General features: G+C 40.5%; 1 protein-coding gene across 5 annotated transcripts in view; it reads right to left on the bottom strand.

Annotated features, from left to right (window-relative positions):
- Positions 1 to 25,434, bottom strand: part of PPP1R13B (protein phosphatase 1 regulatory subunit 13B) — an 84,535-nt gene that overhangs the window by 53,591 nt on the left and 5,510 nt on the right. The window contains exon 1 of one of the 5 annotated variants that reach the window (XM_089908247.1): positions 70 to 13,663. The exons of the other annotated variants lie outside the window; for them this stretch is intronic. Coding sequence (XP_089764373.1) covers positions 70 to 135 — 66 coding nt within the window. The 5' untranslated portion in view covers positions 136 to 13,663. Of the gene's footprint in view, positions 1 to 69; positions 13,664 to 25,434 lie in introns of those variants that run through there. 5 annotated transcript variants of the gene reach the window in all.

Here is a 25,434-nt window from a genome sequence, read left to right on the forward strand (position 1 = left end):
ACTACTTAGAGTCATCCATCAATAAAGAGATTAATCTGTAAATTAAAAGTGATCCCCCCACCACCCCACTCCCCCACTGCCACTCTGCCCTGCCAGAATGCTTATGGGACAGGTTAAGCTGATCCTAAAGTTCATGTAGAAAAATTAAAATATAAGACAAGTCAGGAAAATGCCAAAAGAGGAGTATTAGAAGGAAACCAGCACTACTAGATATTATAAAGCCTCAAAACAGTATGGCAATAGCACATAAATAGATCAACGGGACAAATTACAAAGTCCAGAAACAGAAAATGGTAAATGATGAAGCAGGTATCTCAAAACTGAGGAAGGAAAAGACTATATTATGAATGATGCCTGGGCAATTAAAATACCCATCTGGAAAAAGTGATTCACATTGCACATCATACACAAGCATAAGTTCCTAATAGATCAAAATATTTAAATATAAATCACAAAATGGTAAAGATTCCAGACTAAAACTGGGTAAATTCCTTTTTATAACCTTGGAGTACAGAGCCCTTTCCACCTATGACTCAAAAACCAGACACCACAGAAAAAGATATATTCAGGTAATAAAACACAGGGATCTTTTACAAAGCAAAAAAGACTAACTGGGGAAAAATACTTGTAACTAATATCACATATAAAAAGCCAATCTCCTCAATATATAAAAGGCTCCTAAAAACTGGTACCAGAAAGACCAAAAATCCAATTTATTTTTAAAAATTGACTGAAGAAATAATATATCACAGTAAAAGAAATGAAAATGGTCCTTAAATGAAGGTATATTATAATGTATTTGAAAAATTAAAAAATAAAAATTGTCCAGCATTATTTTAAAAAAACTTTAAAAAACCCTACCACTTTGATCTAAGAACTCAAGAGATTGTATCATAAGGGATTTTTAAAAAACATTACTCCTAAAGTAAAATTTAAACCAAAGATTTTTTTTTTTTTTTTTCTGCGGTACACGGGCCTCTCACTGTTGTGGCCTCTCTCATTGTGGAGCACAGGCTCCGGACGCACAGGTTCAGCAGCCATGGCTCACGGGCCTAACCGCTCCGTGGCATGTGGGATCTTCCCGGACCGGGGCACGAACCCGTGTCCCCTGAATCGGCAGGCGGACTCTCAGCCACTGCGCCACCAGGGAAGCCCTGTTTAATCTTTGATCAAAGTCAGAAACAAAATCTGCATTTGTCCCAAAATTCTCCTCTCAAAATCTCGGCTGTCAACTAAGTATTTTAGTTCATTGTTAAAATATTTTTTTCTTAGAAGTGCCCTAAATTCCTAAATTTTGAGATTAAACATCTCTATACTGACGGCCAGATTTTATTACCAAAACTAGTAATAGTTATGAACTGTTCTCTTGCCACCAATCTCCCCTTACTCCAACCTACCCTTTCACTGTTGCCAGTTAATTTCCTAAATGTAAATCAGTTGAAGTCATTCCCTTGCTTAAAATATTCAGGAGCCCTGCGCTGCCTAATAGCAATCCTTCCCAAAACATTTATTCGAGTTTATAAACAGGAAACTGGTTTCTTTACTGAGCACTCAAGAGTCTAACATTGTAATGTTCATGTGAATCTCTAACTTTTCTCCCCCAGAGACTCTCATGGGGCTTGGATTTCCACAGAATGCCCTCCGAGAAAGCCTAGACTACAGGATAAACTGCAAACTCCTATCACGGGTAAAAGATTCCTCACAACATTCCTAGCCTTCCAGTCCTAGTGCCTTTCCACAATGAACCTTGCTCCCTCAAGTCCAAGTTCTCTCAGGCCGCTGTCCCTCTGTCCCAGTGCCCTTCCTGTTTGCCTGTAAACTCCTATTCACCCTTCGAAACTCAGCTCATATGCTACCACCTTTGCAAAACCTCCCTTCACCACCTCTCACCAAGGAGGCTACATGTTCCTTCCTTTGTGATCTAGTAGCTCTTCACACACATCTTTATTACATCACCCTAGGCTCTACGTGCCTCCAAGCAATTCACTTTTGAATCTTTTGTTCGCATTGCCTGATCAGTATCTGATGTATGGGAGGCACTGTGAAATCCAGTCGACTCCACGAATGACAGACAAAATATAAAACCTCCACCATACCACAGAACTGAGGAAACACTACTCATGATCTAAGTAAGATACACCCAGTCTGTTCAACAAGCACTTTTCCTTCAGTTCTTCTAGGATGTTATAAACACATTTCTCTTTTATAAGAAATAAAAGTTATTTCTGCTCACTAACCCATAGAGGAATTTATCTTTAAAAGTTGGGGTGTTTTAAATACTAACATAAATGGCCTGGAATCTACAGAATTTGGAATAAAATTGGTAATTCCTGGATCCAGTGCAAACAAGTCCAGAACTGAAGGGCCTTAATGCTATACCAGTTTCATCAGAACAAGTGGAATTTTTTAAAAAATAAATTTATTTACTTATTTATTTTTGGCTGCATTGGGTGTTTGTTGCTGTGCACAGGCTTTCTCTAGTTGCAGCGAGCAGGGGCTGCTGTTGCGGTGTGCGGGCTTCTCATTGCGGTGGCTTCTCTTGTTGCGGAGCACGGGCTCTAGACACGCAGGCTTCAGTTGTTGTGGCTCGTGGGCTCTAGAGCGCAAGCTCAGTAGTTGTGGCCCACGGGCTTACCTGCTCTGTGGCATGTGGGATCTTCCCGGACCAGGGCTTGAACCCATGTCCCCTGCACTGGCAGGCGGATTCTCAACCACTGTGCCACCAGGTAAGCCCTTGGAATATATTTTTATTCTTGTTTACTCATATTTATTTTATTCTTCTAATGGTAAATATTTTCCCATGTGATTTCACAGCCTATGCTTTAAATTTAGTTATTTGTTTGTTTGGCTGCACCGGGTCTTAGTTACAGCACGCGGGATCTACATTGTGGCATGTGGAATCTAGTTCCCTGACCAGGGATCAAATCCGGGCCCCCTGCATTGGGAGTGCAGAGTCTTAGCCACTAGACCACCCGGGAAGTCCCCTCATAGCCTATGCTTTTTAAGATCTAATAATATATTTTCCCAAACCACAGTTTATAAATCAAAATTTCAAATCAGTGAGAATATTTTTAAAAATTATCTTCTCTTTAAGTGCTGTAACTACATTTCACTAATAACCAGGAGTGGGTCCTGTTTTCCGCGGTTCTTCAGCCTTTTCATTCCTCATCCTGTACCGCTTGTGTCTACTACAGGATCCATGATTTGTTCTCCATACTGTGAGCTAGTGAAGGTTTACGCAACCATCTGCTTCTGGAAGCCGGGCCTCTGGCCAGAACCAGTCTCGCATGCTCATCACCCACCATGGGCACATAGTGGCACCCGTAAAGGCATGGCTTGTGCTTCTCTGTTCGGAAAGCAGAATTCTTTAGGAACCTGCTGTCAGAATGAACCATGGCGTGACACTCTTCAGGGACACTTTTGAATTACCAAGACTTTTCAGCTCGTGAATAAGTTCAACATGATGAGGGAAGGGGAGGAGGGGCAGAATGGCAGAGTTGTGAGTTTGAACATTTATTTTTGAAAGCTAAGAACTCGCAGATAACTTATCCGAAAGTCACTACACATTACTTCAGTTTTTAATTCTATTTTATAGTCTTTAGTAAACCCTATCTTTCCTAATCTTAGCAAAATCCATTTCCCCTAATCTCTACTACCCAATCAAAGCTAATGTCATTATAATCATCACAGATTTAAAAGCTCTCGAGATAAATTAAGCTGGCATTGACCTGGATGGTACATACTTCCCTAGAGCAACCCCTAAAATTGGAGCTGAAAAGGCATGGGACTGCTACCATTATTCTAGCAAGTATTTCTTAGATTAAAAGAAACTGAAGAATCTCCAACATAAATATCATAAGTATTAATCCTAGATGCACTTTTTTTAAATATCTTTGAAATCACAATCTATCTTACAACTGATAGCATGTCACAATCTAATGGGTAGTGTTATTTTTTTTCTTTCTTAATAGTATGTATGGAGATGAAACCCAATAGGGTTAAGGATTAAGAAGACAAAGAAAACAAAGTAAAAAAGTTAATGTTTATTCTTCCTAAAAGGTTAATATGTTGAAAATAAAAGATTTGGTTAACTACAGTTAGAAAAACACACAAAGATTTATACTATGTGCTGTAACCAGAATAGCACGTGATGATAAAATGCCTTATATGCCTTTCTTCAAACTGTTCCCTCTGCCCAGACAAGTCACGCTGTCAGACCCTGCCCGCCTGTCTGTCCTTCTCCATCATCCGCAAACGCCCACCTCCTCTTGGAAGTATTTCCTGACGCAACTGTCTACCCATCCTGACCCAATGTGAGTCAGGGCCTCCTCTTTTGCTCTCCTATATAACGGACTGTGGCTATTTCTGGCATAACATTCTTACACTAAATTATCAATGTTTTTCATGATTACATCCTCTACTGGAACAGTGTTTGTGACTCACAGGAGTGAGTTGTGACCCATCACCTGCTCTTGAAATCATCTAAGTGGGTCTCAAGCTGCACATATTTTTATTTAAAGTTGTTTTAAAAAAACCTAGAATGGCCATAAGGCCACTGAGGGCAGGACCTGTGTTCTCTAACTCAGTGCCTGAGTAAAATACGTGTACTCAGTAAATAAAAGATGGAAGCAGCCTAGCAGGCAGCTAACTGCATTAACCATATCAGATTAAGAGGTCAACTTCTCCTCACTCTCAAGAACATTTGAGCTACATAAAGAAAATCACTGGGAATCTACCACTAATGTAAGTCATCTACATAGTAGAGCCTTTAAAACATTTGCTCACCTAACCAACCTATATAAAACAGCACTCCTCTATCTCACTCTGCTTTTTTTCTTCTTCGTTTTCATCACCACCTGATCTATGTTGTATATTTATTTACTTGTTTATCCTCTGTCTCCTCCCACTAGAACACAAGCTCCCTGAGAGCAGGGATTTTAGTTAGTTCACTGCTCTATCACTAGTGCCTGGAGTAAAGCCTGGCACATAGTAGGCACTCAATAAACTCCCCCAAGTATATAAAAAATTTCTTTTTAAAATAGGTTGAGTCACAAAGGGTAGGTGTCTGCCTTCTTATCTTCAAGGTCTCCATAGGAAAACAAACAAACAAACAATATTTTACCCCCTTATCACTGAGTTACTCCACATCAGAGAGAAGAAGGATAAAAATCTTTTAAAAATGTTAGTGTTGGGGACTTCCCTGGTGGCGCAGTGGTTAAGAATCCACCTGCCAATGCAGGGGACACAGGTTCGAGCCCTGGTCCGGGAAGATCCCATATGCTGCGGGGCAACTAAGCCCGTGCACCACAACTACTGAGCCTGTGCTCTAGAGCCTGCGAGCCACAGCTACTGAGCCCGCGTGTCACAACTACTGAAGCCCGCGTGCCTAGAGACCGTGCTCCACAACAAGAGAAGCCACCACAATGAGAAGCCCACGCACCACAACGAAGAGTAGCTCCCGCTCACCGCAACTACAGAAAGCCTGCATGCAGCAATGAGACCCAAGGCAGCCAAAAAATTAATTTAAAAAAATGTTTAAATGTTAGCGTAAAAGTCAGAAGCCTATACACATGCATATGATATTTGGCAGATTTTACTCAAAACTAGACATCACAGAAATCCCTTGTTAAAGTTTTCCCTCTTTCCACAAGGTGGCACTGCAGGGTGTCGGGGGGTGGCGAGTCCCACCCCTACTCCTGCAAATTTTGGGGAAACGAATTAACTCCAAAGAAAATGAACAAAGAGTTTGGTAAGATATTACGCTCAATTTTCATAATTGGAATTCGTGTTATTTTGGCAAAGAACTAGAACTAGCCTTTCAAGATCAATGAAGAATTTTTTTCTAAATAAGCAAGAAGTAAATATTTAAGACTCTTGAGAGGACAGATACATTTAAATATTTAAGTAGCATCTACTCATAAGAGACTAATACAGTTAAATGACCATTAAATTAGATCCTCAATAACCATATCAATTAGTTCAAGTCACTGTTTTTTGCCTTTTTTTTTTTTTGCGGTACCCGGGCCTCTCACTGTTGTGGCCTCTCCCGTTGTGGAGCACAGGCTCCGGTCGCGCAGGCTCAGCAGCCATGGATCACGGGCCTAGCCGCTCCGTGGCATGTGGGATCTTCCCGGACCGGGGCACGAACCCGTGTCCCCTGAATCGGCAGGCGGACTCTCAGCCACTGCGCCACCAGGGAAGCCCTGGCAGGTGGATTCTTAACCACTGCGCCACCAGGGAAGTCCCTTTGCTTTAATAATTTAATATTTTAAAAGTATATATTCCATCATATAAAAATTTCCTCTCACCAGCTTGAATTGGTGAAATCTGGTCACACGCTATTCCTGGGAGTACAAAATATACATCTCAGCTTCCCTTCACCTTACTTACTTAATCCCTCCAGTATTTAAAAGCATATGCATTTTGAGGGAACCTGTCTAAAACCTTGTAGAAATACAAAACTCACGAAGCTTCTTGTAATGTCTAGATATGCTATTACTCCATACCATGTGTGGAGGTGATGCAGCTGACCAAATATAATCTATTCATTAAAACTTAAAGAATCCTCTAAAATAGGAACAGGACAGTATCAACTCTGACACCCTTGTTCATCAATGTTGAGATCACTGCTCAGAATGACGGCTGCTTTACTGACATTGTCCATGTGACTCATTATGGAAGCAGAACTGATTTTCAAACCACAGGTTGTGACCTACTAATGTGCTGTATAATCAATTAGTGCCCTCAGGGCCAGTTTTGTTTTTCAGTGGAGAAGAACAATATAAAATAGTATTCTAACACAACACTGTAAATCAACTATAATATAAAATAAAAATTAAAACAAAACACACATCAAAAAAAAAACAGTATTAAGAGAATGAAAAGGGACTTCCCTGGTGGCTCAGTGGTTAAGAATCTGCCTGCCTATGCAGGGGACACAGGTTTGATCCCTGGTCCGGGAAGATCCCACATGCCGTGGAGCAACTAAGCCCGTGCGCCACACTACTGAGCCGGCGCTGTAGAGCCCGCGAGCCACAACTACCGAAGGCCTCATACCTAGAGCCCGTGCTCTGCAACAAGAGAAGCCACTGCAATGAGAAGCCCGTGCACCACAACGAAGAGTAGCCCGGGCTCAACACAACTAGAGAAAGCCCGCGCAGCCATACATACATACATACATACATACATACATACATAAATTTAAAAAAAGAACAAAAAGACCAGCCTGGGAGAAAATATCTATAAAACATATCTGATAAAGAATCTGTATCCTAAATATACACAGAACTCTTAAAACTCAATAAGAAAACAAAAGAACCCAATCAAAAAATGAACAAAAGATCCATACACCTCATCAAAGAAGATACACAGATGGCAAATCAGCATGTGAAGAGATGTTCATCAGAGGTCATTAGGGAATTGCAAATTAAAACAACAATGAGAAACCACTACACACCTAACAGAATGTCCAAAATCCAGAACACTGACAATACCAAATGCTGACAAAGATGTGGAGCAATAGGAACCTGCTGGTGGAAATGTGAAATGGCACATCCACTTTGGAAGACAGTCTGGCAGTTTCTTACGAAACTAAACATATTCTCACCATGAGATCCAGCAATTAAGATTCTTGGTATTTACCCAAATGAATTGAAAATTTATATCTACACAAAAACCTACACACGAATGTTTATAGTAGCTTTTTATTCATAACTGCCAAAACTTGGAAGTCACCAAGATATCCTTTGGTAGGTGAATGGATAAATAAACTGTGGTGCATCCAGAAAATGGAATATCATGCAGTGATAAAAAGAAATGAGCTATCAAGTCACAAAAAGACATGGAGGAAACATAAATGCACATGGCTAAGTGAAAGAAACCAGTTTGAAAAGACTACATACTGTATGATTCCAACTATATGACATTCTGGAAAAGAAAAAACTGTGGAGACAGTAAAATGATCAGTGGTTGCCAGGAGCTGAGGGTGGAAAGAAGGATGAGTAAGTGGAAGGAAAAGAATTTTTTAGGGCAGTGAAACTACTCTGTATGATACCATATTGGTAGATAAATGACACTCCACATTTGTCAAAACTCACAGAACTGTACAACAGAAAGAATGAACCCTCATGTAAACTATGGACTTTAGTTAATAATAATGTATGAACATTAGTTCATTAATTATAACAAAGGTACCCCATTAAAGCAAGATGTTAATAATAGGGAAAACTGCTGGGGTTCAATCTTTCTGTAAACCTAAAACTGCTCTAAAAAACAGAGTCTATTAATTTAAAATAAAAAATAAAACAATACACTACATGTGGTAAAGGTTGAGTCCTGTCTCCTGAAATTCTGACTACATATATCCATATAGAGAGATACAGGATTGTGTGTAAGACTGGGTCACGTTGTAAAAGGTGTTTCTTGGTGTGGGTCATGGTCCAAGAAGTTTGGAAGAAACTGCTCTCAGGGCCTCATGAAACCCCCCAGGATTAAATGAAATAAATCACTACACTGGGGGAAAAGCACTCCCATCAACATTTATCAGTGCTTATTACTAGGCACTGTGATACACACTTCACACATTCTCAATTCGCACACCAACTTTGTGAGATAAATACCAACCTTCATTTTACAGATTAGGGAAAGGAGGCTTGGAGAGGTTAAATAACTTGTCCAAGGTCACTGAGCTAATACATGCCAGAGTAGGATTGGATTTAACCCTGGTCTGACCGACTCCAAAGCTATGGTCTGAACCACTACTCTAAACCACTTCAAAAGGAAAAAAGCAAAACAGCAGAATTTTAATAAATACCTTCTACTTACAGTATACTCCCCATTATTAAATAACTTCTCAACTAACCAAATTTTATCTAGTGTCTACAGTTGAAGCTATCTAAAATGCAAAGTTAATCATACAAGGGAACCAGAACAAAGAATCATGCATTTTTTCTAATTATTCAACTATAAAGATGATCTCACTAATAGATGTTCTAATTAAATTTTCTTGACCTTACAAAATTTTAAATTAGGTGTACCAACAATTTTCAGAATAAGGCTTCCTCTTTCTACATATTTCTTTGTAAAATTCAAGAAAATATATTCCTGTAAGTATTTTTAAAAAATATTTATCTACTCCTAGGTATATACCCAAGAAAATTAAAAACATTATGTCTACACAAAAACTTGAACAAAAAAGTTTACAGCACCATTACTCATAACAGCCAAAAAGTGGAAACAGCCCAAACTGATGAACGAATAAATAAATGTCGTATATCTATCTATACAATGGAATATTACTTGATCATAAAAAGGAATGAAGTGAATGCTACAAACATGGATCAACCTTAGAAACACTGCCAAGTGAAAGATGCCAGATACAAAAGGTCACATGTTGTGTGATTCCATTTACATGAGATGTCCAGAATAGGCAAATCCATAGAGACAGGAAGTAGATTAGTGGTTGCCAGGGAATAAGGGGAAGGAGGAATAGGAAGTGACTGCTAATGGGTACAGTTTCTTCTTGGGGTGATGAAAACGTTCTAAAATTAGATAGTGGTAACAGTTACACAAGTCTGTGAATATGTTAAAACCACTAAACTGCATACTTCAAAGGAGTGAATGTTATGTGAAATACATGTCAATAAAGCTGTATTTAAAAAATATCTAGCTATACCAATTATTCAACCTATATAATCAGTAAAATATTTTTCCCAATGGAAACAACTTTAAATAAATATTATGCGAGACTTCCCGGGTGGCGCAGTGGTTAAGAATCTGCCTGCCAATGCAGGGGACACGGGTTCGAGCCCTGGTGCGGGAAGATCCCACATGCCGCGGAGCAACTAAGCCCGTGCGCCACAACCACTGGGCTTGTGCTCTGGAGCCCGCAAGCCATAACTACTGAGCTCACGTGCCACAACTACTGAAGCCTGCATGCCTAGAGCCCGTGCTCCACAACGAGAAGCCACTGCAATGAGAAGCTGGTGCACCACAACAAAGAGTGGCCCCTGCTTGCCACAACTAGAGAAAGCCCGTGTGCATCAACAAAGACCCAATGCAACCATAAATAAATAAATATTATATCATTTCCTTGTATATATTTTTCTTTTCTCTAGTAATAAAGATTTATAATTGTACAAATCCTGTTTTTTCATGTCTGCTAACACCAAAAGTTGAGTACTAATCCTTTTGCCAGCAGAAAACAAAGCTCAAAACAAGGATAATTAGTAATGTCTCTGAAGAACACTTTAATATAATCACGCGTATAGACACCATAGCAAATACCATCATCTGTACAAAATCAGAATACAATTTACGAAGGAAAAGTAAGTCCAATAGCCCTCCTATCTTTTTACAAATGACTCCGTCCATTTTGTCTTTCAGCCAGCTCTTAAAAACCATGATGCTACTTTGAATTTGCCTATAATGCTCTGAGTTACCATTCTCAAAATATTTCTCATCTTTAGAAAAATAAGCAAAACTCAAGTGTAGAAAACAAAAGTCCCAGTGCCTGGAGATTATCTATGCCATTTACAAAGGAAAAATACTTCAATAGGTGTCCCTTAGGCCTCATGGAATCTAAATTCAGGCACTAATGACATGAACCATGATAAGATGTCCTAATGAAACAAGACAGACCACTGTTGTTACAACAGAGTGATATGGTGGATAAAGTTTCACCTAATTAGGTGAGTTCCATGGAAGAAAAAGTTTGGTGTTAGCACTGTTCAATAACAACTGTAACCAGGATCTAGAAATCACTATGAAAAGGAAAACTAAACATTAATTTACTAATCTCCATATAAAACCCACTATTAAAAAAAAAGACTTGCCTAAGTTTCGTCATCAACTTTAAAAAGAGAAACCTCAAGGTTTTTAAATAAGTTTTCATAATAAATGCCTTGTTGGTATGTTATGCTTAGGAAAATTGCTTGTTGGAAGTAGGACACATATAGAGCTACAATTTTTTTTTCAAATTATGCTAGTTCTGACATAGGTGCTTAAAATCGAATGAAGTTTATAACAAGATACTTAACTTCAAAGGACTTTTCCAATTTATTAATAATAAAATAGCTATTATTTCAGTGCTTACTATGTTCACAGACAGGCCTTCTGTTTACCCATATTATATCTCTGAACTCTCCCAACAGGTCTACGGAGCTAGGTGCTAGGATGATCGTGTCACTGCACACAGACTGAAGGACTGCCCAAGGTCACATGACTAAGAAGTGCCAGAGTGTCTGACCCAAGAGTGTCTGACTCCAAAGCTTAAGTTTCTACTTGAATAGCTCAGGAACAAAGCTGTGAACACCTTTAAAAACAAAACAAAAAACAACACAACTATTCAAGTTCTTCATCCCTATGAAACAGTAAGAAACAATCTCTATTCAAAAGTTATCAGACAGAAACGTAAACTATTTTTTTTATAATGAAGAACTCACTTCAAATATATAATGTACACATTCCTTTGAAAAGCAAAAAATTGTAAGTATGGATACAAAACAGTAAATTAATTAGTAGAGACTCATTATAAAATCCAAAGATGAGTGTATTCCACAGCCTAGACTGCCTCTGGGAAAAAATTCCTACTAACAAAGACTAAACTGAAAACTGATGCCTTCCCACTCCATGTCTTCATCTCTTTCTTGACCTGACCTGGGTCCTGAGATTTGGATCTGCTCAGATACCAGAAGAACCTTTATAAAAACCTGTGTACAATTTGCAAAACTTCAAAACCATTCCTTTTGAAGAGAGAATTATGTATTCCATCACTCATTACATGAGGCTGCATATAAGTTTTCTTATTATCACACATCCAAATTTTTACCTTTCCAAACAAAAAGCTCTATTATGGAGATCTGACTGAATTTCTGAGTATTAATATTGTCAGGAAGTTATATGTTTTCAGAAAGAGAAAAGAATGAACATTTTCTTAGCCCCTACTAGGCAATCATACACCAATTCAGTCCTCACGGCAACCTCAGAGACCCCAACTGGGATGGCTTTCAGATGACAATTCTCTCCCCTCTTCTCTGGGACGCACACTTGGCAAGTTTTCAGGGGTCAGGCTTATTCTACATGCCCATCCCTCTTGCCATTGCTGACTCAAACTAAGGAAGATACGTGATGAAAAATGTTCTTCGTCCCACAGATATCCACTGAGTGCCTACCGTGTGCCAGGTGCTGGCGATTCAGCACTGACAAAGCAGACAGTTTTCTTGTGTCTGCTTGTGGAGTTTTCATTATAGTTTGAGGAAAGAGACAAAATAAGTAGGTAGAACATGTATCGTATGGTGGGTGGTGATGTATACTATGGAGAAAAGCAAAGCAGGCAAAGGAGATTGGGAACAAGGCAATTTTAATTTTAAGTAAGGTGGTTAGAAAAGGCCTCCGGGAAGGAGGTGAGAGAGTGAGCCTGCAGACAGCCTGACAGAAGAGCACTCAGGCAGAGGGAACAAGTGCAAAGGCCCTGAGGCAGAAGGAATGCCTGGTACGATTCAGAATCAACAAGGAGTCAGCTTGCCTGGAGCAGAGAAATCAAGGGGAGAAGAGTAGGTGATGAGAGGTAAACTACTAATTAGGCTTCTGCTCAGAGGGAGCCTGGAAGTCCTTAGAGTTCAGCTAAGAAGTGGCATGTTTTACCATCATGATTTACAGACTCACTCGGCTGCTTTGTTGAGAACAGACTGAGGGTGAAGAAGCACAGAAACAGGAAGGCCCTTAGAAGACGAACCCAGGAATCCAGGAGAGAGAGAGAATCCCGGAGGTAGTGCAGAACAGAAGCTGGCTAGACTGTGAAGGTAGCTCTGATGGATCTGCTGAGGAATGGACGCTGGTACCAGAGAAAGAGGCTGTGCCGTAGAGAGGGGGCCCACCACCCCTGATGCCAAGGTCCCCAGAGTCGTCCCAGTTCCTGCTCCACCTGAAGATTCCATTGTTCAGCTCTCCCTCCAGCATCCTTCCAATAAACCCCCTCCTCTCTAAGATTTTTTTTTTTAAATTTTTTGGCCACACCTCATGGCATGTGGGATCTTAGTTCCCTGACCAGGGATCGAACCCACACCCCCTGCATTGGAAGCGCAGTCTTAACCACCGGACCGCCAGGGAAGTCCCTTTTCTAAGATTTTAGAAAGTACTTGCAACCAAAATCAACTCAACTACTAAAGTTGCTATCGTTTTACAAATGAGAAACCTGAGGTATAAAAAAGGTTCAGCGCTCATCCAAGGCACAGCAGTTCCTGGGTAGCTGAGTTCAGATGTGAACACACAAGTCTGCCTGGCTCCCGAAAGCCTGTGCCACACTGCCTCCCAGGCCTTATTAGTCCTCTACCTGCAAACAGGCACAGAGAGCATAAAAGCAAAACAAAACCAAAAGCAAAAGTGGGAGGGAAGTAGGGAGAAAAGGTCAGCAAGAAAACCCGCTTCAGGGCCAGCATTTCACAAGACGTGAGAAGCAGGATCATCCTGTTACGGAGACCTACCTCCCTTTCCCTCCACCCCACAGGGTCAAGGGCCTCAGCAACTCTGTTCCGCAAACACATGGAAGTCCCAGCTCTGTACCAAGTTGAAAGCTCCAACTGTCTCCATCCAGAAGAAGAGAGGAAATGGGGCTCAGGTTGACAGATCACCTTTCCTTTGGTCTTATCATCTCCCTACACTGCCACAAAATAGTTTTCTTCCCCCTCTGGTCACAAAAACAGTTAACGTATTATTGTTGGCTCAGCACTCAGAGTGATCTCACAAGGATCCACGTTTTAACACAAAAATAAAATGTTGTGTTTCCTGAGGTAACAGTCATACCAGTCCTACAAAAAGCATACATTTTAAGCTGCAAATTTGAGAGGACAGTACACAGGTGCCTCAATTTTTTTTCAATAGTCAGTAAAGTTGTTTGGGGAAAAAGAAAGGATAAAAAATTTTTTTGGTAATTTGAGTTATTTTAGAGTAAATAACCACTTGCTTCTTAATCCATTCATAAAAGCATTCAATGCAATTAAAAGGGATATGCTGAGAGTTTCAAATTTAAGCTATCATAAAGATCAGTCATCAAATCTTAGAGCCAGAAAGGAGACTTACCTAACCACCACTCTTTCCCCATTTTACAGATGAGGAAGCAGAAGCCCAGAGAAGGAAATAATTTGTCAAGGTTAATAAATCTTATTAGTAACAAAACCAAGACTGAAATCAGGTCTCTCAATTCTCAGCCCAGCAGGCTGCCTCCCTTTCAGCAGTTTATTTAGTTACACTGTTTACTTAATATTGAATGAGAAGTTCTGTGAAATGTCCAGCAAGAAGCCTGACATACAATATTCTCTCAAATCTAATTTCCTTCCTTTCTTGTTTATTTAAATACCTGGCAACAACCCTGGGCACTGCAAAAGTTAGAAAAACGCCAGAACTAAAAATTATAGAAATGAATTGAAATTAAATTACAAAAGAGAACCATGAAACAAAATTGACACAGGAACACATTATCAAGTGCAAATTATAAAAGGTAGCTGATCAGAAAACAGACCTATAATAAATTTTGAAAATGACTCCATGACTATCAATGGGATACTGAAAAATGTAAGCTAAGTGACACTATTTGTTAAAAAGGCATTCAATTGGGATATAACTAGGTGACCATATAATTAAGAACCAAACATGGTCACTTTGAGTGGGAAAAAAAAGCTAACAAAACAGAATGCCAGGACAACAGGCAAAAACCAAGATGTTCTCTTGCACACCTGGATGTATGGGCACCCAGTATAAATCACACCTATGGAAAACTACATTGTTTCATCTGCAAGAAAACACTCCCAAGAGAAGAGTACCACAAAGCAACAAATATTTTAAAAATCAGGACTAAAGAGAAAATGAAAACTGCAGAATAGATTTTTTTTTTTTCATGAAGATTCATTCCAACTATCTACTTCACCGGCAGATGAAGAGTAAGCCCTGACCTCCCTGGTGGTGCTGTGGTTAAGAGTCCGCCTGCCAATGCAGGGGACGTGGGTTTGAGCCCTGGTCCAGGATGCCGTGGAGCTAGTAAGCCCGCGCACCACAACTACTGAGCCCGAGTGCCACAACTACTGAAGCCCGTGCGGCTAGAGCCCGTGCTTTGCAACAAGAGAAGCCACCCCAACGCAGCAATAAATATTTTTTAAAAAGTAAGCCTTATAAAATGACTCATCAATCGTACCTCAAAAAAATTCTTTTCCACCCTTAATCCAACAGAAACAAGGAAAAGAACCATTTATAACATGCAAGTGAAAGAGGTAGGAGCATCATCCCCATTTTACAGATGAAGAAGCAGGGTCAAGAGAGGTTTTTTTTTTTAAATTTACTTATTATTTTTTTATTATTTATTTTTGGCTGTGTTTGGTCTTCGTTTCTGTGCAAGGACTTTCTCGAGTTGCAGCGAGGGCCACTCTTCACCGCGATGCGTGGGTCTCTCACTATTGCAGCCTCTCTTGTTGCGGAGCACAGGCTCCAGACGCGCAGGCTCAGTAGTTGTGGCTCACGGGCCTAGTTGCTCCGCGGCATGTGGGATCTTCCCAGACCAGGGCTCGGACCCGTGTCCCCTGCATTGGCAGGCAGATTCTCAACCACTGTGCCACCAGGGAAGCCCCCAAGAGAGTCTTGATACGTCACTCAAGGTCTGAATCTAAACTCAGGGATGACTCCAAAAGCTACAAGGCCCATCAGAGTCCCAGGTCTCTTTTAGGACAGATAGCACAGCTTGGCAGGCCACCTCTCTCCCTCCCTTCAAGATGAGGCAGACAGTGTTTCTATCCTCAAAAGAGAATGAGGGGAGGGGGGATGGGCTTGGCATGTAGGTTTGGCACACCTCACCCAGCTGTGGGTCTCTCTCTTTCAGCCAAGGCCAGAAAAGGCTCATGGACCACAACGACCCTAGTCACCAGATCTGGGCCCCGTGGGATAGCCAAGGACACCCACAGGACAACCAAGATCCTACATCCAAGGAGTCAACTGACCTTGGAAATTCAAACCACAGAACCTAACTTCAACTTTCAAGGGTTCTGCAGTCCAGCACCCATCTTCCTCCTCAGCTGCTGTGAAAAGCAATAAAAGTAACGGCACCCATTTACTGATTGACACTATGTGCTAGACCTCATGCTGAGCATTCTCCAATGCATAATATTGTTCACTCCTGCCAGAAATCCTGGGAAGAGGTTTTTGTTTTTCTTTGGGGTTTTTTCTTTTTTTCTATTATCCTTATTATTTTTTAGGTGGCAAATTAACACCCATGTAATTTTTTTTTAGAGTCTAACAACAGATGTAATAAAAAACAGACAGTCCCCCTAATGACTCACACTTTTAAACAGCTGGTATATATCCTTTTAGACCTTTCTCTCCACCACAAAGCTCTTTTCTTCTTTTTTACAGTGAGATCACATTAAGTAGAAAATGGGTTTTTCAGCCAACACTACATTTGGGGCATTTTCCTATAAGAATTCACACAGTTCTACTCCGTTTTTTTAGGCTATATATTATTTCTCCCTATGGCCACACCATTATTTATTGAGAGACACTGTTACTTTCAGGTGAGGAGATAAACTCCAACAGGTTTAAGGTCACAGAGTAAGTGGCAGGGCCAAGGCTGGACCCAGGCCTACCTGCTTCCAAAGTCTGTGTTCTCAGACACTCGGTCCCACAAGGTACTTGTTTTGAAAGTTTCTGTCAACTAGACTACAAACCCCTTGAAGACAGGGAATTAGTGTCTTTAAGTCTCCAATGCCTAGCATTGTGTGGGCATATAATAAGAGTTAATAAATATTTGTTGTGTAAATATCTGATGAATGTCACTTTTTTTGTACCTCGTTTACCTTCCCTCCTATGCCATTCATATCTTTCACAGTGCCCTGGCATATCATGGAGGCACAAACATATCTGTTGAAAGTATAGCTCTAACGCCATTCTCGGTCTGGGTCACTTGGCCTCTCTCCATCTCAGAATTCACCTGCAATGCCAGCTCAGACCCACCTGCTTCTCCAGGAGCTTCCCTAACAGAGGGCTTTCACACGGAGATCCCTCCATTCAGCTCTAATACAACATCATAAAAAGTCAGCACTGGAAACAATCTTAGCAGTTATTCATCCTGTATCCCTCCTCACGCTGTAGTAACAGAGATCGTAATCCATGGTTTTATGACAAACTAATAAGTCTTCAACCCACAAGAAATTAAAAATTTCAAAACCAAAGTGTAAGGCACTTAAAGTAGATTTTGCTAGGTACTACTTGGGGAGGGGGATGGCAAGATAGGAAGGCAGTGAAATTTTGCAAAAATCTAAATGTCTACTTGAGCCTCCAAAAGACTACTAACCCTAAGTTTATAGTCTTGTCCTGCCTGACTCCATGGTGGAGCAGAATTTTGACCTTGGTAACCTCTAGCACCAGACTTCTCTGAATATTAGCCAAAACCTCATCAACTGATAGAAATGGGCTCTTCTATTGTATGATTAACCATAAAGCTTCAGATTAAGAGATTTTAATAACAGTTTTGCGTAACAAAAAAAACTGGCAAAACAAACACAAAAGATAATTTTCCATTAAATTTAGTCATGGAACTTAGCTACTTTGACTTGACTATCAAAACTATAAGCAGGGGGGCTTCCCTGGTGGCGCAGTGGTTGAGAGCCCGCCTGCCGATGCAGGGGACACAGGTTCGTGCCGTGGTCTGGGAAGATCCCACATGCCGCAGAGCGGCTGGGCCCGTGAGCCATGGCCGCTGAGCCTGCGCGTCCGGAGCCTGTGCTCCGCAACGGGAGAGGCCACAACAGTGAGAGGCCCGCGTACCACAAAAAAAAAAAAAAGTATAAGCAGGGGACTTCCCTGACGGTCCAGTGGTTAAGACTTTGCCTTCTGATGCAGGGGGTGAGGTCGATCTCTGGTTGGGGAGCTAAGATCCCACATGCCTCAGGGCCAAAAAACAAACAAACAAACAAACATAAAACAGAAGCAATATTGTAACAAATTCAGTAAAGACTTTAAAAATGGTCCACATCAAAAAAAAAAAAAAAAAAAAAGCATAAGCAGCTGCTACTGCTACTATAAAAAGATCCCATTTTCCCTCCCAGTTACCCCACAGGAGACTTAGTATCTGATTATCAGCAACTCTCCAAAAGGACTCCCACCAGAAACCAACTGGACCATGAGGTATTCTCTGTTAACAATGATATTTGAGGATTTGTTCGATTCTAGAGGCAAATAACCATATAAGGAGATAATTAGACTCCCGGGTTTATGACAAGACACTGCAGTATAATAGACACAAAAAACCAAAACCCATAATGTAAAGCAAAGTATTACAACGTATATAACATAAACTGGACACACTTACAGGATCACTCATTCATTTAGGAAAATTTTACTGAGCCCGACATGGCCCTGGGCCAGGCTCGGGACACAGACTGTCAACATCGCCCCAGTCACTGAACCTTGAGCTGAGACAGAGAAGAGACACCAGGAAACTACAGTGGGAAACTGCAGAGTGCCATGAGACCCCACAGAAGGACAGCCTGATCCAGATGCCAGCACCAGGGAAGACTTCCCAAAGGAAGCAACATGTAGGCTGAGACTAAAGGAGTTAGCCTTGAAGGGGAGTGGAGAACGCGTGCGGGAGCCAGGGGGTAAGCAGATTAGGTTCTTTTTTTTTTTTTTTTAATTTTTATTCATTTTTAATTGGAGTATAGTTGATTTACAATGTTGTGTTAGTTTCTGCTGTACAGCAAAGTGAGTCAGTTATACATAAACACATATCCACTTTTTTTAGATTCTATTCCCATATAGGTCATTACAGAGTATTGAATAGAGTTCCCCATGCTATTCAGTAGGTTCTTATTAATTATCTGTTCTATATATAGTAGTGTGTATATGTCAATCCCAATCTCCCAATTTATCCCTCCTCCTTCCTTTCCCCCTTGGTAACCACAAGTTTGTTTTCTACATCTGTGACTCAACTGCTGTTTTGTAAACAGGTTCATTTGTACCATGTTTCTTTTTTTTCTAATGTGTTTCTTTTTTTTAAATTATAAATTTATTTACTTATTTTTTTGGTTGTGTTGGGTCTTCATTGCCATGCGTGGGCTTTCTCAAGCTGAGGCGAGCAGGGAATACTTACTCTTCGTTGTGGTGTGCGTGCTTCTCTTTGCGGTGGCTTCTCTTGTTGCAGAGCTCTAGGTGCACGGGCTTCAGTAGTTGTGGCACACAGGCTCAGGAGTCGTGGTTCGCAGGCTCTAGAGCACAGGCTCAGTAGTCGTGGGGCATGGGCTTAGTTGCTCCGCGGCATGTGGGATCTTCCCGGACCAGGGCCCGAACCCATGTCCCCTGCATTGGCAGGCAGCTTCTTGACCACTGCGCCACCAGGGAAGCCCTGTACCATTTCTTTAAATTCCACATGGAAGCGCTATCACATGATATTTGTCTTTCTCTGTCTGACTTACTTCACTCACTATTACAATCTCTAGGTCCATCCATGTTGCTGCAAATGGCATTATTTCGTTCTTTTTTTATGACTAATACTCCATTGTATATATGTACCACATCTTCTTTATCCATTCCTCTGTCGATGGACATTTAGATGGACCACTGTGCCACCAGGGCGCCTATTTTTTGATTGGGTTGTTTTTTGATATTAAACATGAGCTGTTTGTATATTTTGGAGATTAATCCCTTGTCAGTCGCTTCGTTTGCAAATATTTTCTCCCATTATGTGGGTTTTCTTTTCGTTGTGCTGATGGTTTCCTTTACTGTACAAAAGCTTCTAAGTTTAATTAAGCCCCATTTGTTTATTTCTGTTTTTATTTTCATTACTCCAGGAGGTGGACCAAAAAAGATTTTTCTGCGATTTATGTCAGAGGGTGTTCTGCCTATGTTTTCCTCTAAGAGTTTTATAGTATCTGGTCTTACATTTAGGTCTTTAATCCATTTTGAGTTTATTTTTGTGTATGGAGATTATGCTCTAAGCAGAGAGTCTGCTTAACTGTTTCACAGACCACCAATCAATGACAGATGAAAACAGCCATGATTAAATAAACCCCATTAGGCACTGCCTTCTTCTGTGCCAAAAACTTGACATTTAAATAACCATACCCTAATTTGGTTATGTTTCCAGCCATGCTTCACTCTAGAAGGTGATAAAGGACCTCCTCTTAAATGTCTTCCACAGTGTTCTTTTTATATTTTGGTTTTACTTTTGATATTCTTTTCTACTCTATTTACAAATGAGAGTAGAAGATGAAACTCAAAATAATTCAGTGTTAGAATATACTGAAGGAAAACTGAACTAGGAGGTCTTCCCAGACATACTAGGGCTGATGAAGTGTTTCTGAGAGAGAGTAGTTTAACTGTAACAGTACTAGTAGTTAAATGTTGATAAAATCAACCTCTCAAATTTTTCCTAATTTTAATTAGAATCCTAAATCCTTTAATTATTAATTACACTATTTCTGTGGTTGTTAAGCACCCTTAATGTCCCAGCAAACAATAAAATTAGTTACCCAAAGACATCAATTAGAATATATCCTCACAAAATTACAATTTTTCACCTGTGAAAACTTGTTAAATACCTATCTAAATTAAGCAGTCTCCAAAGCAAAAATGTTTTTTAAATGTACTGAATCAAGATCATTTAACATTTTGGAGATACTAAACATTTGGAGGATAAAAGCACACATCTATAGTGCTTATTATATAGACCAGGCACTGTTATAGGTTCTTTATATATAACTCATTTAATACTTACAAAACCAGCGAGGTAGGTACTACTATGACCTCCATTTTACAGATGAGGACACTAAGACACAGAGAGATTAACTATAGAGATTAACTCACCGGAGATCACACAGGTAGGAAATTAAATAGTTGAAATTCAAGCCCAGACAGTCTACCCCCAAATCCGTGCTCTTTAACTACTGCATTACACTGTCCCTCAATAGTTTTTCGAAAATAAAAGCAAAAATTAGTAAATGAAAACTACTATAATAAAACACCAGGGACTTCGCTGGTGGCACAGTGGTTAAGAATCTGCCTGCCAATGCAGGAGACACAGGTTTGAGCAGTGATCTGGGAAGATCCCACATGCCGCGGAGCGGCTGGGCCCATGCACCACAACTACCGAGCTTGCGCTCTGGAGCCCACGAGCCACAACTACTGAGCCCACGTGCCACACTACTGAAGCCCGCACGCCTAGAGCCCGTGCTCCACAAGAGAAGCCACCGCAACGAAGACTAGCCCCCTGCTTGCTGCAACTAGAGAAAGCCCGCGCACAGCAATGAAGACCCAACGCGGCCAAAAATAAATAATTAATTAAAAAAATAAATAAAACAAAACACCAGCCATGTATAATCCTTGAGGAATTAATTCTTATGAATGATAGCATTCTCTGAATAGCTGAGCATCTAACCCCTTTGTCTGAGCCAAAATCTGAAACTGTGCTGTCCATTTGATATGGCCACTAGGCACACATGGCTACTGAGAACTTGAAATGTGGCTAGTCCAAAATCAGGTGTACTGTATGTATACAATGTGTCCTGGAATTTGAGAGGCTTAGTACGAAAAAAATGAATGTAAAACACCTCACCAATCATGTTTTAATATTAACTGCATGTTTAAATAATTTTTGGATATAGTGAGTTAAATAAAATATATTATTAAAATTAATTTCACTTTTTTATGTGGCTACCAGAAAATTTAAAATTGCATTTGTGGCTCACATTATGTTCCTACTGGACAGAGCTCATCTAAGATGTGTCCAGCTGCTGTCTACATTACTGATATTATTTAGTCTTTTCTTGATGACTCAGTCATCATGAGGACCTTTAACCACCACCCTGTGTGTAGTCTGTAATCTGTCATTGTGCTATCTTTGGTGTTGACTGAGGTCAGGATGCCCACCCTCAGACCACAACCTCAGGTTTTCTTAAAGCTGTTTCTTTCTACGGTTTCCAGCAGCATGTCCGCCCACAGCTACACCCCTGCAGCAACCTCGGATGCAGCTTCTAAAGATTTAGAAGCCTGGTAAATTAGAACTAACACCTACAGATCAATGATAAGTGAGGGCTGAGGAGGATCACCTCCAAGTTTAGCTTCAATGCATGATTCTTTGACAACTATTTTGACTGCTCGGAGACCCTTTTCTGCCTTGACTATCCTGATAGACTCTTCTCATTGATTCCAGACACTTAATTCCAACTTTAACATAAATTAGAGCATTTACAACTCTCCTTAAAATCCTGCAACGGTAGTTTCAGTTTGAGATGAAAAAGTTCTGAAGATGAATGGTGGCGATGGCTACTGAACAATGCGAATGTGCTTAATTCCGCAGAACTGTACACTTAAAAATGGTTAAAATGGTAAATTTTGTTATGTATATTTTACCGCAGTTTAAAAAAAAACCAACCAACTTCAACAGTTTCATATCTTTCTCAGGATCAAGTTCAAACTTTCATGCAGGTCACACATGGCCCTCAGAATCTGACCTCTACCGACCTCCTTTCTAGCCCCCTTGCTTCATCTGGCCTTAAGCTCCAAGCAACTTCCCTCAACATACCACACCAATTCAGATCTCAATGCCCTGCAAACATTAAGGCCTCTACCTAAAATCCCTTCTTCCTCATCCTTCTCAACTCCATTCAAATGTCACCTCCTCTGTGAAAATTCCCCTGACATCCCAAGGTTGAGAAGACTCCTCTCACCACTGTGCCCTGCCGTACATAGCTTGTACTCTGCCAGGCGTACAGTCTTTATCTTTCAGAATGGCACTTTTTATTTACATGATTGTTCCCCACCGTGAGCTCACTGAGAGCAGGGACTGTGCCAGCCCTGGCACAGACCCAGCATATAAGGGATGTGCCCTAAATGCCTGCTGAGGTCATTCAGTAAACAAGTACTTACTGAATGCCGACCAGAGGCAGGCAGTATCCTAAGCACTGGGGATCCTGCAGTGGGAAAAGAAAATGAAGCCCCACTTTCATGGAGCCTCCACGAATATCTGCTAGGTGGACAGAAGTACTATAAAGAAAAATGAAGTACAATCAGGGAGGGACATTTTATACAGGGTGGCCTGGAACGTGCCAATTAGGTAGAGACCAGAGAGCAGGGGGTGAGCTTCTCTGCTGACAAAACACTGAGTGAAGTGAATCTGAGCTGGTTTTGAGCTGTGGTCTGGATAACAGAAGGTACTGGAAAGAGAAGGTAAACCTTCATTTCTAAGAAACACAAACCACCCCGCTCTGTCCTATCAACTTGATAGATTTTGCAATTACCACCTAGTTCTCCTGGCAGAAAGAACACAGGCATTCTACCTAGGTGGCGTAAAGTTCACTTACGGTCCTTTGCTGACTGAATCCTCTCTGCCATGAGGCCTTATGGTTGCTAGAGAAAACTAAGAGGAGCAGATGTTATCAACAGAATGCACTAAGCACTTGACAATCCTCACAACCACGTTTTGAAATACACTGCTATTAAAACCCATTTTTAAAGAGGAAAATAAGACACAAAGAGGTTAAATAATTTGTCCAAGGTCACAGAGCTGGTAAGTGGCAAAGCTAGACTTTGAAACCAGACAGTCTTGGCTTCAGAGTTTGAGCAGATAATCACTATGCCCCCTGTTTTACATCTGTATTTCTATCATAAATACTCTGTTCCTATTGTTGGGGTTTTTTTTCTGTTAATTCTCAAATCGTCAAACTTTACTTCATCGTTCTTCACATTTTGACAAAATCTCACTTCTCATTTCTATTCTAACACAAAAATCTGTCTATATTTTGATCAGTTGAGTTTAATTTTTTTTAATTCTTTTTGAGTTTAATTATTTATTGATGTTATTTTCAAGACTGCCATGAGATAGAACTATAAGCATGCAATAGAGCAAAAAGCAAAATACAAACTATCAATACAGAGACACAGATTACACTGCTATAAAAAGTGTGCATATATACTCCACAAAGATGGAGGAGGCCCAGGCCAGCCACTGTCCCATGAAGCTGGGTCTAGTGGGGGCTCTGGGTGGGGCTGATCAGGCAAAATGACAAGTACAAGGGATGACACGTGTGTGGCATGCCACAAATGCCCAGGCAGTAATCTAGAACACCAAAAACACAACATTAAAAATCACTTAATATAGGGCAAATGATTTTTTTAACTCAATATATTTATTTTACCTTAAGATTTAAGAGTAACATCTTTCAGGCATCTCAAGCTCAACACACCCAAAATAAACCTCATTCATCCCCTTACAGCCCTCTAAACCTATTCCTTCTCACGTGTTCTCTATCTTGGTTACAGGAAAGACAAGCCCGGCTGCTGAAGCAATAAACCTGTTATCCTCAACTCCAGCCACTGTACTTCCTTCCTGTTAATCACACACACTTACACGTCAGTACACACACTCACATGTACGCACACTCTCACACACCCTCTCACTCCATCAGATCTATTTTACCTATTGACTGGCTCTTTCCCTTGACCTTCATGTCAAGTCTGACCTGCACCAGCTGGTCTCCTAAATGTTCTTCCTGTTTCTTTTTAATTTCCCTTCCTCCACAGTCCATCCCCCGGCCTTGGCTCCAGAATTCTCCCTCTACCATACAAATCTGACTGCATCATTCCACTTTTTAAAAACGTTTGGTGGTTTCTGATCACCCACAGGATCAAGTGCAAACCCCATTAGAACACACACACACCTCTTCACAATGGGGTCTGACACTACTTTCCACATCATACCTTCTTTCATTCAAAAAATCGTCACCAAACACCAACTATGTGGCCAGTCACTGGGGACAGTCACTGGGACAGGCACTGGTGGTAAATAGCAAATAAAAAGAGACAGCTCCTGCTGCCATGAAAATTACAGTCTAGGACAAGAAAGACATTTACCAGTCACACAAACAAATGTTTAAGACTGCACTACAAGTATTGCAAAGGTAGACCAGGCAAAATGTTCTGGAATCAAATAGTGGCAAAGGTTGTACAATCTTGTAAATACACTGAAAACCACTAAATTGTACACCTTAAAAGGTAAATTTTATGGTATGTGAATTATATTTTAAAAAAAAAAAGGCATACCAGGTTGAAGGCCTCTACTGGTGTATTTGGCCAAGGCAAAGATGGGAAAGCTTTCCAGAGGAAATGAAACTTATTACATATAACTAACATTTGCATTTACTACACAACAGGCACCTTTTGCTGTAATAATCCATCTGATCCTCCTAACAACCCTAAGGTTACTATTATTATTATCCTCAGTTTAAAGACAAAGAACTGAGGAATCAAGTAACTTTACCCAGGGTCAGAGAGCCAATAAATGGTGATGCCAGAATCCACACTTCAGCCAACTGACACCAGGGCCCATACTCTGCTACAGTGAAGTCACCTGGGCAATGCCTGCTATTCAGAGCTACTTATGATACAATAAGTAAACCACTGTGT

Source organism: Delphinapterus leucas, chromosome 2 (genome assembly GCF_059928025.1).
Source record: "Delphinapterus leucas isolate spDelLeu-1000000601 "Yukka" chromosome 2, BTC_Dleu_Yukka2, whole genome shotgun sequence".
NCBI lineage: Eukaryota > Metazoa > Chordata > Mammalia > Artiodactyla > Monodontidae > Delphinapterus > Delphinapterus leucas.